We start from the raw sequence: 16,734 nt of genomic DNA, 5'->3' as shown, positions 1-16,734 counted from the left end.
TTAGGTACATATTGCATACGCTTTGTTCTTGTTCAAAATTGTCCTGCGTAAATATATGAAGCACCCCGATGAGATGAAATAGATTGAGGGTGATATCACAGGTATATTACTAGCCACTAACCTAACTACTAAGAAATTGAATTACGTGACTGAAACTGGGCCCTGAGCAAACGTATGAATAGATGCATGCCGTTTAGACAATCCATAGACATGGGTAGAATATCATCACAAAAGAAGACATGGAAACAAGACGCGACAGCGACGGTCGTCAGGAAATGAAGCCAAGGCGAAGACGAGAATGGAACTAATCCACAACAATGACGAGAATCCAGGCCAAAGAAAAAGATATCGAAGATTGAAACGGGCTGAAACCGAAGGAACAGGTTACATTTGCTGAGGCATATGCGGCGACATGTGCGGGGGCATCTGGGGGTGCATCTGTGGATGCAGCTGTGGTGTCATCTGTGCCAGCTGATGATGAGGCATGAGGTAGGCGCGTTTGCGCGGGTCGTTCCCGTCCATCGGGGGGCCGCGCTTTTGGGGCGGGTTCAACATCATGGGATCCGACGGCTGGTGCTGTTGGTGTGGATGTTGTTGCTGGTGGCCATGCTGATGCGGGTTCGCAATGCTGGCCATGCTGGTATGCGCGTGTGCGTGCAGGTGCGGAGACGCCTGATGCTGAAGATGCTGAGGCTGAGGCTGAGGTGACGGCTGGACGTGGTGCTGAGGCTGCACGGGAATCTGAATTTGAGGTTGAGCCGGGGCCTGCGACTGCGCTTGTGGTTGCGGCTGGGCCGGAGGTTGAACCTGCACCTGAACAGGTGTTTGTCCCTGTGTCTGTCCCTGTGCCTGTGCCTGTCCCTGTCCTTGCCCTTGTCCCTGTCCTTGTCCCTGCTCTTGGGCTTGCGCCTCGGCCTCGGCCTTGGCTTGAGCTTCGGCTTCGGCTCGCTTCCGTGCTTCCACGTCGGCCTTGCGAGGACGACCGCGTGGCCGACCAGTGCCACCGGGTTTCGTGGTGGATGGTTTGCGCGGTGTTTTGGGTTTGGGGGTTGTGCCTGGGGCTGTCTCCGACTTACGGGGCCGTCCGCGGCCTCGCTTCACAGGAACGGCAGGGACAGAACCATCAGGACCAGGAACCGGGACAGCACCTGGAGCGGTAGCTGTGCCAGGGGCAGCATTGGTTCCTTGACCAGGAACGGCGGTGCCAGCCGGAGCACCACCAGCGGCGGCCGCGGCGGGTGCACTCGCAGCGGTCGAAGCGGGTTTCTTAGGCTTAGGCTTTGGAGGCTGTGCTCCATCGGGCAAGGGATTTTTCCGTGGACGGCCGCGCTTCCGGGGTGTAGGAGCAGGTTGCTGTGAAGCACCTGGAGCACCAGGAGTACCAGAGCCCGCTGCATTCGCTGGACCCTGCTGTTGACTCTGCGTCTGGCCTTGGGTCTGCGGTTGGCCTTGACCCTGGTTCTGGCCCTGGCCTTGGCCTTGGTTCTGGCCTTGCATAGCTGTGGGGTTCTGCAGCTGGTTAGGCACCTGAGCTTGTGGTTGAAACTGGGGCTGAGGTTGGGCTTGGGGATAGGGTTGAGCCTGTGCCTGCGTCTGAGTGTGGGCCTGAGCGTGAGCTTGAGTCTGTGGAAGGTGTGGATGCTGAGGTACGAATTGGATCGGCGATGGGGCCTCGGGACGATAGGCGGCTGGCGTTGGTTGTGTCGTTCCGTTGATCTTGCCTGAAGCAATCGCAGGAGACGCGGAAGCGGCTGCGGCTGCGGCTGCGGCCTTGGGTTGTCTACCACGCTTCTTCGTTGGTTTCGTTTCCTCCTTTCTGGGTTCTTGAGTAGCAGGTTTTGCTCCGCTCAAAGCAGCCGGTTGGATTGATGGCGTCGCTTGCTTTTGCTGTGGCTGCTGATGCTGCGACTGCTGATGGAACTGATGCGTTTGCTGCGGATGCGTTTGCTGGGCTTGGGCTTGCTGCGTATGTTGCTGCGTATGCTGTTGCGTATGTTGCTGTGCCTGTTGAGCGTAGGGACTCGGCTGCTGCGACTGTCTCTGATGTTGATGGGCTTGCTGTTGAGCCTGGCGATGTTGCTGCAATGCTTGCTGCACTGCTTGTTCGTGCGGTTGTTGAGACGGCTGGGTTTGTGTCGCTTCCGGGCAGTTGTGCTGCTGAGTCTGCTGCTGCACATGCTGTGCTGGCTGTGTTGGTTGTACTTGGGTCTGTTGTGCTTGCTGTGCATGCACCTGTTGGGCTTGTTGAGCCTGCTGGTACCGCTGGTACGGATACTGTTGGAACTGATGCTGCTGCGGTTGCTGTGCCTGGTACCGTGACTGCTGAGCTTGCTGTTGCTGTTGATACGTCTGCTGAGCTTGCTGCTGATAAGTCTGCTGCGTGTGCTGGTATGGCGATGCCTGCGCCTGGTGATGTTGGAACGGAGACGACTGATGCTGTTGGTACGGAGATGCTTGCGCCTGGGTCTGCTGATACGCGGTCTGCTGTGAGGATTGCGGATACTGTGGTTGCTGCTGCTGCTGTTGCGCTTGCTGGTACTGGTGCTGAGTTTGCTGGGGTTGAGTAGTCGCAAGCATGGGCGACGCGGCCGCAGGCGAAGTCACAGAGGGATGCGTATGGGATGTCTGCCGGTGCTGCAGATGGGGATGCTGTTGCAACCTCTCGTATGACTGCTGCGGAGACGAAATACTCATCGCCTGAGCATGTGGCGACATGGCGGCTTGAGGGTTCATGGCTGGGTGCGGACGGAAGTTTGCCATGGGATTCATGTTTCTTTGCAAACTCTGTATCTGCGAGAGATACGGATCTTTCAATTGACCGACGGAGTCGGTATGTCTGGACAAAAGATCTGAAGTGCCCTGAGGCGCATAATGACCGTAGGTGCCATAGCCTCCTCCCGCGGTAAACCCGACCATCGACGCGGACGACGAGGGAGTCATCTTCCTCAGATCGGGCGAATTACTCGCCAGGTCTGACTGCTGCTGGCCCCGGAGCAGGGAACTGTTGGCAGCAATGCCATTGCTGCTATGGACCGAATGCGCAGCGGCCCCGCTCAGCGATGGCGATTGCAGATGCTGCTGCTGCTGGGGATGGGCATTTTGCTGCGCTTGACGCTGAGGATGATACTGATGACCCCCGTATCCCATCATCCTGATCGAATTTCCCTGTGGAATCCCTGATAAGGAGTCCGCTGTATCGGAATGAGCCAAGGACGCTGTCTCTCAGCAAGACATGTGACTACCGCGTCTTCGAACCAATAATAACAATGACGCGGGCTGGTTGATGATGATCACAGAGGAATCACCCACAGAGAATTGATCAGAATGGGTTCACAGATGGAATCAAAGTAAGTCAAGGTATGTCAAGAAGAAACAATTGTTTCAATAAACTCATAAATAGGTGGTGATTATGTTCTGCCAACTCCTGTTCGGTCTGATTACAGTTGTGTGAATGATTTGTGGCCTCAGGCCGTCACTACGGCAGGCGGGTTCGACCCAGTGGCGCAGTGGTGAGGCAAGTTGGGGGAAATAATAATACACGAGAAATGGCTGGCAGGATGAATAACCCAGCACAGCAGGAGAACAAGGTGGTATTGCGGCGAGAAAGAAAGCAGAAAATAATAGCAATAAGGAGCAGAAGGGAATTCTGATGAAATCAACGCTGAACAACGGCCAAGACGATGGATGTTTGGGGATCGCGAGATGGACAGTCGGCGTTGTTCTTTTTTTTATTTTTTATTTTCCATTTTTTGGATTTTGGATTTTGGATTTTTGGGGGAGGGTCCGCATCACGTGATTTCGTGTCTACTTGGCCCTTCTCAAATCACCAGTCGCCGTGAAGATGAGTCACCCAGGATTATCTCTATGCCTTGTCGAAGTGCAAGAGAGAGAGAGAGAGAGAGAGAGAGAGAGCAATTACTCTAAGTAAACGCGGTAGAGAGAATTCTGTAAGTGGGTTGCAGGAAGGAGACTTATCATGTAAATAATATCAATCAGTCCGATGATGCTGGCACTACCCCATACAGACCGAGAACTATGGAGCTAAAATAGTAATAATAATAAAATAAATAAAAAAAATATAAAGAGGAGTGAAAAATCAAATCCATAAAATAATAAAATGTGGAAAATCGACGGAAAATAATAATAAATTATTTCGATCGATATCAGGCCCATTATTTCCTCCACTTAATATTTTATTTCTTCGAGATTTAAGTCTATATAATATAATATTAATGATCGAGATTTGGTCATTGAAGATAATTGTTTATTGGCATACTTTCTATCAGTCCATCTCACCCCTATATATCCAGCAAAATAGTCAACATATCAAGCAGCCTTCGCAACGTCCTTACCCTCCTCCTTCAGCTTTAGATCTGCCAAACATGGCGCAAAGAACAGCGTCCCTGACAGCACGCCCTTCAACGTCCCAATGCTCACCACCATCCATAAAACCACTACACAAAGCGAAATAATCTGCCACAAGTCAGTGACCAGCTCTCCTCAAAAGACATTATATGAACGACGTACAGTTCCGAGCATTTTGAAAAACTCTGACGGCAGCTCTCGACCCATTTGACAGGTACTGGCGGCAAAGACCCCCAGCGGGAATGTGAACCCCCACCAGCCGATGTTAAAGGGAAAGCTGCGACATCGAGCGATAGAAGCTGACGCGAAGAACAGCCAGACCAGGCCGAAGGACCAGAGAATGAGCGCGACGAGGAACCCTAGCGTGTAGAAGGTCGAACCGGACGAGGCTTCCAGCGTATGTGTCTGCGCGAAGATGGTTTGGGCGGATTTGCCTAGTTTCATTGCTCTGTTGGTGACATGAGTAATTGAAGTGGCGGAAACGACGGAAACAAAACTCACCCATAACCACCCTGGCCTAATGGTCCCAGGGGCAGGAAAACACTAACGATGACGGCCTTGGGTGGGAGCTTGTGGAGGGTCAGGCGCTGGAGGTAGATCACCATGACCATCATGGCAAGTGGGACACCAATGCCCCAGAGGACATAGCTGACGAGCACCGTCCATAGGGCATGTTGAGGGTTGGGGAGGACGTCAGCGACGATGGCGCCCGAGGAGGCTGCAACGATGCAGCTTACGATTGGGAGAAGCCAGATGGCTGTCATGGAGGAGAGTTGCGTTTCGTTCCCATGGGCCATGCTGTAGGATTTTAGAGTCACAGTCGGATAAGTTTGGAAGAGAGGGAAGACGTACAGCAAGAAGGGCAACGACAAAGCCGTCACCACCGATAATATGGCGTCGAAGATCCATAAACCCCAGGCAAAGTTTCTGGTCCATTCACCCCACGCTGGGACGCAGACGAAACAAAACATGTTGATAATTGTAGTCAAGCCCATGGGGAACGTCCCAATAAACATTGACTGCACAGAATGGACGATCATAGCTCCGAAGATCTCCGGATATAGCGTATATCGCAAAAAGCTGATGATACATCCTGTGATGAAGAGGAGGACATTGATAGCGAAGATGACCACAGAGATCCAGTATAGCCATTGAGCATTGTAGGGCAGTGTATTCAAGAGAATTGATACAATGCCTGTCCCCATCGTGACCGAGAACCATCTATTCGCTGTTTAGTTGATTTCTTCACTTGGAATAGGAGCAAGGTGCGTACGATGGGGTGAAGTTACGGACGATCCTCCTCCAGCCCACATCATGTTTTGTGAGCTGAGTTTGTGTTCGAGGATTTGTATTGCCGCAGCTCATTATCTGATGGAATATACTGCTGTGATGTTGAAGTTTGGTTTGGGGATTGGGGATCGAAGTAAAAACGCTCGCCACCGCTGTGAGGGACCGCAACTCAATTCAGTGAAGAATGCTGTATGTATATATACCCCACGACGCAGATTTCAGAGGCTTCCAAGGTTCATGCTTAACGTCCTGACTGTTCTTCACTCAGATGAGCTCTGTCTAGTGTGGTTTACTCTTCTCGTCTTCATAAACTTATCACTTTGAGTCATCTTCGGTTAGCCGGTACGCTGAAAGTCAATTCGGCCGACAGATTCATTCTCTTATGTCAAGCCCAGAGCTATTTTTATCACGCAATTAATGTAAGTCCAATTGATGTGGGATATTCCTTAGTGAGATCAAAAACAGTGATACTGAAATATTAGAGACACTGTGTGCATAAATTTCCGTTGGTCCGCCAATGAATCATACATATATTATTGTACGCCTACTGCCGGGGAACAGACAAGCTTTCTCACCGTTCATGAAGTAAATCAGAATCAATATACAAATCAGAAGGAACCGTCATCCATCGTAACAATACTACTTCCTCTCTCCTCCAATGCTTGCCAAAGTATCCTTCGTGCTATTGCCCACGCTGTTTGTCGCCTGTCCCAGTCCTTGTCCGGCACCAGAGACAGTGTCTCCAAGTCCTTGGGTGGCTCCGCCGACGGTGTCTCCGAGTCCTTTGGTCGTGCCACCAACAGTTTGTCCAAGGCCACCAACAGTGTTACCGACAGTGTTTGTGAGGCCACCAACGGTATTGCCTAGAGTAGTCCCAAGACCACCGAGGAGGCCAGCTGTCAGTCTCAATCAGCCTAGACCTTGTGCAAGGTAGACATGCGAGAGCATACGGTTCTGTTTCTGGTCTTCAGACATTTCGATTTGGAGGAGGTGGTGGAGTGTTTATTCTGGTGGAAATTTGCTTTGATTGTTGGTAGGTAGTAAGTAGCAGGCAGTAGTCCTCCTGTTCAGCTAGACGCTGTCCAGCTTGATATATATACCAACCAGGGACAAGCATAAAGCATCATACGTCAGCCCTGACCCAGCAGCCAGGATAGACCTATCCAGACAGCAGCGCCGGGGAATAACTGCCAATAAGACCATGGGTGCGCTGCTGGCTGACGCAACTCAACTTCCATGGTTGATATCATCGCGCGTGTCATGGGGAGTGGGGTTGGTGGCGATTAAGGTACATCATGTATGTAATGATTAGTATTGTTTATTCGGCGTAGATGACAGCTCCTGTTGTCAAAGATCTTCCTTTAGTGGATATCAAGGCGAGGATCTCAGATCTTGTCTTAGGACTAATCTAAGTATTGACCGCGATAATGTCATAAAATCCCAACTGCACAGCCACAGGTCATTTTCATCTCAGATGTTATGAGTACCTGTTTGTTCAATATCGACATATTGTCGATCATGGGTATAAAATCGCAGATACAGAGGAGTAAAGTCAATATCGAAACGTGAGTAGCACATTTATCTGCTCATGGGCTGTTTGCAAGAGGCGTTTTTGTTGGATGATCTGGAAGGATAACCACTGACACTGAGACCACCTCGTTGTCCTGCGCATTAAATTCCTGGAATAATCACTACACGGTGTCAGTCTCTATGGACGGGATGGTAGTTATGGCATGCAGTACAACTTTCGAGTCTTCAACCAGACGTTCGCAACGGGTTAAATCCATATTCAACTCCCTTTGAGCTTTCAGGTGACTGACTGGGCAATAGATAATTCCGTATTATATGATCCTGTCAACCGACCTGGACTTCCAGTGCATAGTATATCTTACCTTTTTTAATGGTGCAAAATCTGTTGTTGCTCTTTGATTACAGAAAATGATAAGAGTGTCTTGTCTACTAAGTACAATTTTGGTATTTCACATAGTATGGACTTTACTCATTCCCAACAGCCGGATTACACCTCTTGCGCCTGGTCTCATGAAGAGGACAACACGCTCCAAGGGTATCATGACAATTGAAGCCGAAACCGAAAAGAGCGAGTTCGTCAAAATTTGGTACATGACAACCAGGTCAGATCTGGGCCTCTTCCTCAACCTCGGTATCCAATTTGTCTGTAGATTGCTGGGCCATTTCGTCATGGTCCTTGGTGTCCAGCGCGTTAGATTCAAACCCAGAATCTGATTCGTCTGAGTGGTATGCAGCATAACGGTTCATATATCTCCAAAGCCCCCCAAGCAAGTCCATTTCATCCTTGTCTCGTATCCATTCCCGGAATTCCTCTTCGGAGACAGGAGGGTCATTGTATGTGAAGTCAATGCCGTATCCCTGCAGCTCGTCCTGGATATTGTCGAGGTCCTCAAACGTGCAGCGAGCGTCCCAAAGCTCCGTCTCGGTGCCTCGAAACGCGTAGGCGGGGATTTTGGCGTGCACTCGAGGTAGGGACTTTCGGATTTTGGACGCATGTTCTCCGAATTGCACTAACCACTCCTCGTCGCGCTTTTCGATACAGTTGTATTTGGCCTTCTTGCGGTCTACCGTCCCGAAGTCGAGCACTAATAGCTCCAAATTCGGCGCGAGGAGTTTGGTCGCAGCGGCTTCGGGAGATTCAACTACGATGTTCTGGAGAGAGAGCTCGAGAACTCTTAGACTCTTGTAGCTTCTCAAGTCGAAGGAGCCTATCCTGCTGTACCCAAACAGTTGGATCAGAATCGACTTCAACGTCTCTTTGTGACGATCGAGAGCCGCTCCGATATTAGAGTAATTCCATCTGTAGTACCAGGCATATGAGCGATTGTAGATGTAAGTAAAGGCAAAATGCTCGAGACCGGTGAACCAGGTCAGTATCTCCTGCAGCAGTCGAGGGGTCTGGCTGAATCCATCGAATTTCGCTATCTTGATACGAGGGAGTGTTCCGTTTTCATTCTTTGCACCATTAGCTTGGTTGACATTGTAGAGATGCGGGTCTCAGCTCACCTGAGTGTCGAGAAAATCCGCAACATTTCCAGGGATATTGTCCCCCAGAGCAGCCATTCTCACGGACCAGATATCTCGCTTTCGTATCGTCAATGCTGCCTGTCGAGGGGGTATAATGCAGTCACCAGCTCGGATTTCCTCCACAGTCTCCAACTGTATGGCCTTCAGGAGCAGCAGCCACGTCAACGGTTGGCTGTGACTCCCAGATACTTCGAACACGCGCAAGCGATGCAGCAAAGTCACCAGCTTGCTGATTGCTTTGAATGTTTCTTGCTGAAAGGCTCCTTGTCCGAGATAAATCTGGAAGGACTGGCACGTGGGTCGCAGTTGTGGATATAAGGCCAGGGTCTGCAACAGTGCTTCAGCGGGTTTTCTAACAGGATCAAGATCTGGCGTACCCAGTTGAATTCGTCGGTACAAGACATGTCGAGCGACAATATTGAATCTTTTACACGTGAGAGCAATACTGAGGCCTGTTTCATAGTCCATGATCTTGTCGATGTCGTCTTCCCACGGCTGGATGGCTTCGGAGAAGATCGTTTCGAGTATCTCAAAGGGGAAGTCCAGGATATTGACCTCCATCTTGGCGTCGAGGACGTGGTATCGAGGTGAGCACGGCATCTGGGGAGAGTGATAAAGGATGGTCAGAGGTGAAGGGTTAAATTCGTGAGATAACATACCCATAGCAAGTAGACTGCCTCAGGCTCGGCCACTGCTTGAAATTCACTGTAGCCTTCATTTTGCCAGAGACTTTCGTTGTGGTCAGTTCTGCTGACGGAGGTTGCCTTGAAAGTCGATTCTCCAAATGGAGATTGCCGTCGAATCAGTGTTTTAACCTCTCATGGAAAAGGCCTAAAGGACTTGAACGTAAGAATGTACCTTGAGCATATTGTTCGTGTGCCTTTGAGAGACAAGAAATCTCGAAGTAAAGAGCATACATACTGCGCGAGAGCTACGTGAGGTCAAGGTCAGAAAGGGGCAATCAATACAACAAGAAACTGCAACTCAAACACAACTAGAAAGATGCGCACCTGCACAACACATCACCAGACAATAGCAATTAATCGACCATAAAGTGAAGGCGATAGCACTCTTGCTCTGCCTCATGCAAATGGAAAGTGCATTTCCTGCGTACTCTTGCATAGGCTGATGAGCCGTCCCTCCTGCAACATAGTTCAACAGACAGACAGAAACTCTTTGGGCAGACCGGCTGCTCCCACCTCAGATAGTCATCTTTCATAATCTCTTGTCAGCATGCTGACCAGAAGATGGCAAATAGTCGAACTGAACCAGTCTTATCATACAACTACGCTACAAACTTCCACTAATGGCCCTTGCATGGTCTCCAGGTCTCCCTCTTCGCATACGTTCAATGCATTGAGGAATCTGCCATGGTGTCCTGGAAGACGGTGTCGGCAAGATACGCATCCAGCACGTATGCCTTGGGTAGGAGACTCAGGTCTCAGTACTCTGGCTTCTCTTCCGATTCTTCGCTGACAGGATGGATATTGGCGTGGCACCACTGCAGGTAGAGCCCAAACGTGTCGGACTCGTAGTCTGGGAGGTTGACGACGTCGCCGGTGGATCGGACCCCGGACCAGATGACGGCTGGGTAGAAGAAGCTGGAGTATTTGCAGGCAACAGAGATGTGGATGTGGAAGGTGACTATATCAAGGTCTTTGTCGACGTGACTTTGGAAGATTCGCTGCGAAGCCTGCTAAGCCCGGTACAGTTTATTTTGGTAGGTGAGATGTCTGCAACATACAGCATTGTTTGCTTACCGGCAAGGCAGCTCATTTTTGTCTGCTTCGGGGTAATCCTCCAGGGATGCCGGCCTTATATACACGCCACTAGGTCGAATTGCCGTTCAACCGAAACACAGGCAAAGATGCCCTCAGACGTAAGACATCAACCCACAACTACCGTCTCTCCCATTCCATCTCCGCATCCTTAATTCTCTTCCACGCTTCCTCTACTTCATCTGGAACATCAACATGCACAATGAATCCTTTTCCTTTGGGACCATACCCTTCCTCATCATCTCTGAGCCGTGGAATCTCCCCCATCACCAACCCCAGGAACCGCGGTAACCTCCACAACCGTGACGCCTCAATCCCGGCAGACTCATCATACACCAGCCTGCCTCCTTCAAGCCTGACCTTGGGCACAAAAGTGGGCCAGCTGGTAAACCGCAGGGTCCTCTGTCCAGAAAAAGCCTTCTCAAACGACGCAACCGTCCGTCGAGACATGGTCGGATCCTGCACAATCAGCATACTCTCAGGACAGATCCCATTCACCTCGAGAAGCCTCTTCGTTTCAATTGCGTTGGCGCCGCAGTTCGTCGAGCGGTCTTCAATGAGGACACGACATGAGCTCAGAATCCTCGGTGCATCAAAACACTGCCTGAAAATGTGGTGAAGGACCTGTGCTTCTGGTAGTCCGTCAATTTCCGGGAGGAGATGCGCGTAGCGTGGATCGTTGGCGATAGCTTCATAGAGATGAGGCGTGGAATGGCCGATTCCGCCGCAGAGGACCAGAGTTTTAATTGCTGTTGGGTTCTTTTCGAGATGCGCGAAGACTTTCTCTGCTACGGGAAGGATGGCGGAGACGCAGAGGACGAGGACGTCTGCTGCATCTGATGGAGGAAAAGTTGAGGGGATTTGGTTGAAGGCGAGGAAGTCAGCGAGAATGTTGATGTCGTTGGGATCCATGGATGACGATGACCTTATGACCTTAGAGTTCTGTCTAATTATCGATCAGAGAGTAGGTCTATGGTTAAGATAAGTAGATGAAGAGGATCAAGCAACTTGTTGGTTCTGGGTGATGGGGATGTCTCCACTTGAACTGTTTGAATCCCTCCGCCATAGGCCCTAGGGTCAGTTACAGTATCCCTGCAGAAAAACTGAGACTACACAGATTCTCATACCAATAGAGAGAAAGTAAATACTATGTGAATCGCCTCACCGTCTCACTACCTCATGGATCATGAATGTGTCAGAGTTTCTCATGTTAATCACGATCGATAATTAGGGTTCCATACATACCGACAACATTTTCGAGTTGTATGGACTCCATACGCTTCGATTTCGGTCCGCATGAGGTCTCTATTCCAGACATTAGTCTCATCTGATCATGTGTATCATGATCATAGTCCTAAAAGGTGACTTTTCTTAGCCAAATGATCACTAAGCAGGTTCCCCGTGAACCGAGTATAAGAGCCTGCATCGTTAACTTGGTTTATCCGAAAGAGACACAGTACCACGGCAGTGCTAATGGCATGTTGAATAGATGCTTCATCAGCAGCCTCACGAATGGTGATAGTGATGTACTGGGCAGCCTGGCTGTCAAAGGCCGTGACTACGCTGTACAAGCGTAAGCCAGACTAGGTAGCCTTGCTGTGGAAATCCTTGGGGATGGGGATGGCTTCAACTTTGTCCTCGCTCTTTCTTGACTACCATCATTTCTCTCCACCCTTTTTCTCCGTGGTACCATTCATCATGAAAATATCAACATCATCAAATATTCCTGAGAAAGAATATCTGCTAAAATCAGAATTTTGTTGATCTCAGACAAGGCTCCAATCACGTCATCCGTATTTGACGCGGGGCCGAAGCTTGATGCAACCCTGCAGAAAATGTTCCATCAGTCTTCATCTTTCTTCTTCTTCTTCTTCTTTTTTGCTATCATCTCCAATTTCCTCAAACACCTCAAATCCACGCCGTGAATTAAAATGGCGGATGATCATGACAAACTCAACGACTACCGGCTCAACGCCGCCACCCTCAACACTGCCATCCAGAGTATTGGCATGGGCGCCTATCAATGGCAGCTCTTTATTGTCATCGGCTTTGGCTGGGCAAGCGATAACCTTTGGCCGATTGTGACCTCGCTCATTCTGGGTCCTGTTACATCGGAATTCCACATCTCCAGTCCGCCATTCTTGACTCTAGCCCAGAATATCGGCCTGCTCATTGGCGCTCTGTTCTGGGGCTTTGGCTGCGATATCTTCGGCCGCCGTTGGGCCTTCAATCTGACCATCGGTCTGACTGCAGTATTTGGGCTCGTTGCAGCTGGCTCACCCACCTTCGCGGCGGTATGTGTCTTCAACGCGCTGTGGTCCATCGGCGTGGGCGGGAACCTCCCCGTTGACTCGGCCATCTTCCTTGAGTTCCTCCCGGGCTCGCACCAGTATTTGCTCACTGTGCTGTCGGTGTACTGGGCGCTCGCTCAGCTGCTGGCCAATCTGATTGCCTGGCCGATTCTCGGCAATCTCACCTGCCCCGATGAAGAGACTTGCACCCGTGCTAACAACATGGGTTGGCGGTACTTTCTCATCGCCATGGGCGGGATAGCGGCGGTCATGTGTCTCCTCCGCTGGACCTGTTTTACTCTGTATGAATCGCCCAAGTTTCTCATGGGAAAAGGCCGCTACGAGGATGCCGTGGCCGTCGTCCACGAAGTCGCCCGCCGGAATGGCTCCTCTGCCTCCTTGTCTGTGGACGACCTCATCACCCCTGAAACCTCCGCAGAGCAGCCCCCCACTGTCGGAACAAACGTGCTTATCCGCCAGCGGCTGGATCACTTGACCCTCAGTCACATCCGAGCCCTCTTCGATACCCCCGGCCGCGCCTGGTCCACGTCGCTGCTTATCGTCGTCTGGGGCCTTATCGGCCTCGGTTTCCCCCTCTACAACGCATTCTTACCCTACATCCAGCAGACCAAGGGCGCCGAATTTGGCGATGGCTCAACGGCTCTGACCTACCGGAACTCGCTGATCATCGCGGCGGTAGGCCTCCCTGGCTCGCTGATCGGCGGTGTGCTAGTCGAAGTACCCTACCTCGGCCGGCGGGGCGCCATCAGCTCATCGGCCGTGCTGACGGGGGCGTTCCTGCTAGCCTCTACGACGGCCATGTCATCTTCAGCCCTCCTGGGTTGGAATTGCGCATATAGCTTCACCAGCAGTATTCTGTACGCGGTTCTCTATGCGTACACACCCGAGATGTTCCTGACCAAAGACCGGGGAACGGGGAATGCGTTGACGGCGGCGGCCAACCGGGTGGGCGGGATCCTGGCGCCGGTGATCGCGCTCGTCGCCGATCTGAAGACCAGTGTGCCGGTGTATGTGAGCGGGGGGTTGTTTGTTGTAGCTGGGTTGGTGGTTCTGCTGATTGGATATGAGTCGAGGGGGAAGACGAGTTTATAGGCGGAAAGAAGCATTCTGCGCACTTCGTACATAGACTTCAGATAGACTTGAACGATAATGGTATTTCTTAATACGAAAGAGAAAACTCTTGTGTTGCTGTACCTACAGTAGCCATGGCAGGCGACCTCGGAAGAGCCCACAGCAACGAGAGAACCGAGAAGAGTAGTAGACAGCCCCGAGCGTAGATCTCAGAGCCAGTGATTAATCATAGTCGATCAGGCTTCCTCAGTCCAGAATGCTTTAGCACAGCTTCTCGGTCAACACCCAGTGAGATCTAGTGTTGCGTCTACGGCGTACCAGGAAACAAGATCCCCTAGAACAGATTCCATGGACTTTACATTTCACAATATTTAGACGCAAACATCCATCTCTCCATCTCTTCATCTTTCTTCCAAAGTATACCACGACTATCACGTCCCGGTTACCTCACCACGAGGTTTACCTCGGCCGTTAGCAGCAATCAACAAGTTGCACGGGGCTTGGATATACAGCAGACGGAGTAGCCGCCGACATGGAGATGCGGATGCCAGGGCCGTAGACGATGGCAATACTCGCCAGACGAATCGAGCAGGGTGGCTTGGTGCATGGACCGAGGGGGGGGGTCCACTAGGACCGAGCTGGGAGATGCCGAGGCTGAGGCTGACGACGCCATCGCAAAGATCATGATCAGAAGCCCCAAAGTAGTTGTGATGTGGGATGTGAATTGCACCAGAGCGGGCGTCTGGATTCGGCTGATTAAACGGGCCCAGATACAGCTTAATATGATCGACATTGCTGCGTACGATAGAGTGTGCTCTAGACAAGGGGTCATGGTTGCCCTTGCATTGTGTGAAATCGACGACGGGTACTGACTGCAGACCGTAGCCGGGATATATCGGTCAATATCTATAAAATTCATGTCGTGCCGATCCATATGTACACATTCCCAGGAGGCCTAACCCACCATACGGACGGGTTTTGTACGAAACACGCTATATGCAATACAACAGCTAAGGCTGAACCTTGGCCAGATAGCTTCGGACAGGCACGTTCTGACCTCGCGAAGGATCCGGGAATCCCTCCACCTTGACGTCCTTCCGGAAGAGCAGGCAATGCGTCGACCCTCCAAAGTGGAACATACCGAGCTGGTCGCCCTTCTTCAGATGCTGACCTTCCTTGACTGTGATCTCGCATGTGGAAACCTCGCACATTCCGATGCCCATGAAGCACATGAGGCCAATGGCGGGGTGATCTGCCTCTATGAAGATCAGTGCTCTCGTTGCCGTGGCGCTGTTATACTCCTGGGCGGTGACCTGGCCGGAGAGGTCGATCTGATGGGGCGACGGATCCCCCACGCCCTCAAACAACGGCTCGGAGTAGTACGTCCCTTCCACGACAGATGCTTTGACCACCTTGCCACTGACAGGCGAATGCCAGCGGTGATAGCTGAGCGCGCTCAAGAACGCTTGGTAGACAGTTCCGCCGACAAACTGCGGCGTGAACTCGTCGTGGTTCAGCATATCGCGAACCGAATAGGGTTGTTCTTTGATCCAGAACATGTCTCGCTCTTTGACGTTGTGAGCCACCTTGTAGGGCTGCGCCTCGCATGCGTTTGCGATGACAGTGTCATCCTCAGGCGACGCGACGGGTCTGACGCCCTCGCGGAAGACACGAGTGAAGAAGTCGTCCCATGACTTGAATCCGTGGTGCTTTGCCGAAGGGTCGCAAACGTACAGGTCCTCAAAGGAATGGCTGGTCTCGCCAACGTTACCGACTTCCTCCAGATCGGACCTGGCCGTGGAGCCGAACCAGCCGCTGGAAGTGTCGTTGAGGACCGAGGCGGACTTGGGAGACTTGAGGTAGTCTCCCCACGCACTGAGAATCTTCTTGACCATCCTGTTGATTTCGGGATCCAGATATGCGGCGTAGCCGCTAGGCGTCCCCATGCTCCAGTCCAGCACTGCATTGATGGGGAGACCAACGAGACCAACGCGATGCGAAAAGTCGTTCCAGCTAGGGGCCGTCGTCAGAAGGTAGTTCAAGACTTGCAGGAGGTGGTGGTAGTCGCGGATCTGGGCGCAGCCTGTCGGATCGGTCCTGTATGGCCGTTTACGAGGGATCTCGGCGAACATGGCAGAGATGAGCAGGTAGACGCGCGAATTGGTTTCGATCAGCTCTTTGAATTCTTGCAGAACGGGGTGCAATTGATGGGACGTGTTCTTGTCAACATGTGTGATGACTCCGCCGAGCCATTCCAGGTGTGCGGCGTGGCTCGAGGGCATCCATTTTCCGACGCTGTTTTATCAGTTCATCCGCTTGGCCAGTGGAGAAATGCGAATGCTTACCGGTGCAACTTTGGGATATCGTGATCTTGCTTGCCGCCCATGGTATCTCTAGTGGTGTCTGTCGTGCAGTCGAAATTGGGAATACAGTCTCTTTGGGAATCGAATGATTGCTCTAGGAATATTCTAGGACTGTAAATGTGCTGAGATTCAGGACCGAGAGTAGAGTGACGAAGCTGGGTTTATATGGTGACAGGAGGCTGATGTCATTGCGATAGATGTGGAGCGAAACAAGAACAGCCAAGTTACAGCCTCAAGCAGTCTGATTCCGTACTATTGAGTGGAGAATTCGAATCACATAACTCATATTGGATTATGTCGATACTCAATCCCGATAGAAAGCCTGGGGAGACTGTCTGACCATTGAATGGTTCAATGACTAGTCTCGAAGGATACGTCCTTGAGGATTTTGTAATCACTCGATCAACAGTCTATTGATGTTACTGCAGGCGTTGATTCTTACAACTTTGATTATTGCAACTTTGTCACAGGGACTGAGCTTGATTACTGAGGAGCAGA

The 16,734-nt window shown here is 51.3% G+C and overlaps 8 protein-coding genes across 8 annotated transcripts; 3 read left to right on the top strand and 5 right to left on the bottom strand.

Moving 5' to 3' along the window:
- Positions 1-384: 384 nt before the first annotated feature.
- Positions 385-3,150, bottom strand: AFUA_7G01800 (uncharacterized protein; the record flags this gene model as incomplete). The annotated part of the gene is made up of 1 exon (XM_077805153.1): positions 385-3,150. The coding sequence occupies one exon, from the start codon at positions 3,148-3,150 to the stop codon at positions 385-387; it is 2,766 nt and encodes a 921-aa protein (XP_077661282.1).
- A 1,350-nt stretch (positions 3,151-4,500) lies between these two features.
- On the bottom strand, positions 4,501-5,730 carry ssu1 (TDT family transporter; the record flags this gene model as incomplete). The annotated part of the gene is made up of 3 exons (XM_741660.1): positions 4,501-4,813; positions 4,867-5,586; positions 5,639-5,730. 3 exons carry the CDS (start codon positions 5,728-5,730, stop codon positions 4,501-4,503), a joined length of 1,125 nt encoding a protein of 374 aa, XP_746753.1.
- A 6-nt stretch (positions 5,731-5,736) lies between these two features.
- Positions 5,737-6,522, top strand: AFUA_7G01780 (uncharacterized protein; the record flags this gene model as incomplete). Its single annotated transcript, XM_741661.1, has 2 exons — positions 5,737-5,844; positions 6,217-6,522. 2 exons carry the CDS (start codon positions 5,737-5,739, stop codon positions 6,520-6,522), a joined length of 414 nt encoding a protein of 137 aa, XP_746754.1.
- Positions 6,523-7,666: 1,144 nt separating this feature from the next.
- On the bottom strand, positions 7,667-9,369 carry AFUA_7G01770 (uncharacterized protein; the record flags this gene model as incomplete). Its single annotated transcript, XM_741662.2, has 2 exons — positions 7,667-8,640; positions 8,692-9,369. 2 exons carry the CDS (start codon positions 9,367-9,369, stop codon positions 7,789-7,791), a joined length of 1,530 nt encoding a protein of 509 aa, XP_746755.1. The 3' UTR covers positions 7,667-7,788.
- Positions 9,370-10,192: 823 nt separating this feature from the next.
- On the top strand, positions 10,193-10,595 carry AFUA_7G01760 (uncharacterized protein; the record flags this gene model as incomplete). The annotated part of the gene is made up of 2 exons (XM_741663.1): positions 10,193-10,436; positions 10,546-10,595. 2 exons carry the CDS (start codon positions 10,193-10,195, stop codon positions 10,593-10,595), a joined length of 294 nt encoding a protein of 97 aa, XP_746756.1.
- Positions 10,596-10,610: 15 nt separating this feature from the next.
- On the bottom strand, positions 10,611-11,402 carry AFUA_7G01750 (YdcF family protein; the record flags this gene model as incomplete). Its single annotated transcript, XM_741664.1, has 1 exon — positions 10,611-11,402. The coding sequence occupies one exon, from the start codon at positions 11,400-11,402 to the stop codon at positions 10,611-10,613; it is 792 nt and encodes a 263-aa protein (XP_746757.1).
- Positions 11,403-12,372: 970 nt separating this feature from the next.
- AFUA_7G01740 (putative sugar transporter) lies at positions 12,373-13,948 on the top strand. Its single transcript, XM_741665.2, has one exon. It carries the CDS (start codon positions 12,422-12,424, stop codon positions 13,892-13,894), a length of 1,473 nt encoding a protein of 490 aa, XP_746758.1. The 5' UTR covers positions 12,373-12,421; the 3' UTR covers positions 13,895-13,948.
- A 541-nt stretch (positions 13,949-14,489) lies between these two features.
- On the bottom strand, positions 14,490-16,515 carry AFUA_7G01730 (uncharacterized protein). The gene is made up of 2 exons (XM_741666.2): positions 16,219-16,515; positions 14,490-16,168 (listed from the first exon to the last, which is right to left on the bottom strand). Exons 1-2 carry the CDS (start codon positions 16,257-16,259, stop codon positions 14,884-14,886), a joined length of 1,326 nt encoding a protein of 441 aa, XP_746759.2. The 5' UTR covers positions 16,260-16,515; the 3' UTR covers positions 14,490-14,883.
- Between the last annotated feature and the right edge of the window lie 219 nt (positions 16,516-16,734).

The sequence above is a fragment of the Aspergillus fumigatus genome, chromosome 7 (assembly GCF_000002655.1).
Source record: "Aspergillus fumigatus Af293 chromosome 7, whole genome shotgun sequence".
NCBI classification, from domain to species: Eukaryota; Fungi; Ascomycota; class Eurotiomycetes; order Eurotiales; family Aspergillaceae; genus Aspergillus; species Aspergillus fumigatus.
Note: the sequence above shows the minus strand (reverse complement) of the source record. Positions and strands in the feature narration are given on the sequence as shown.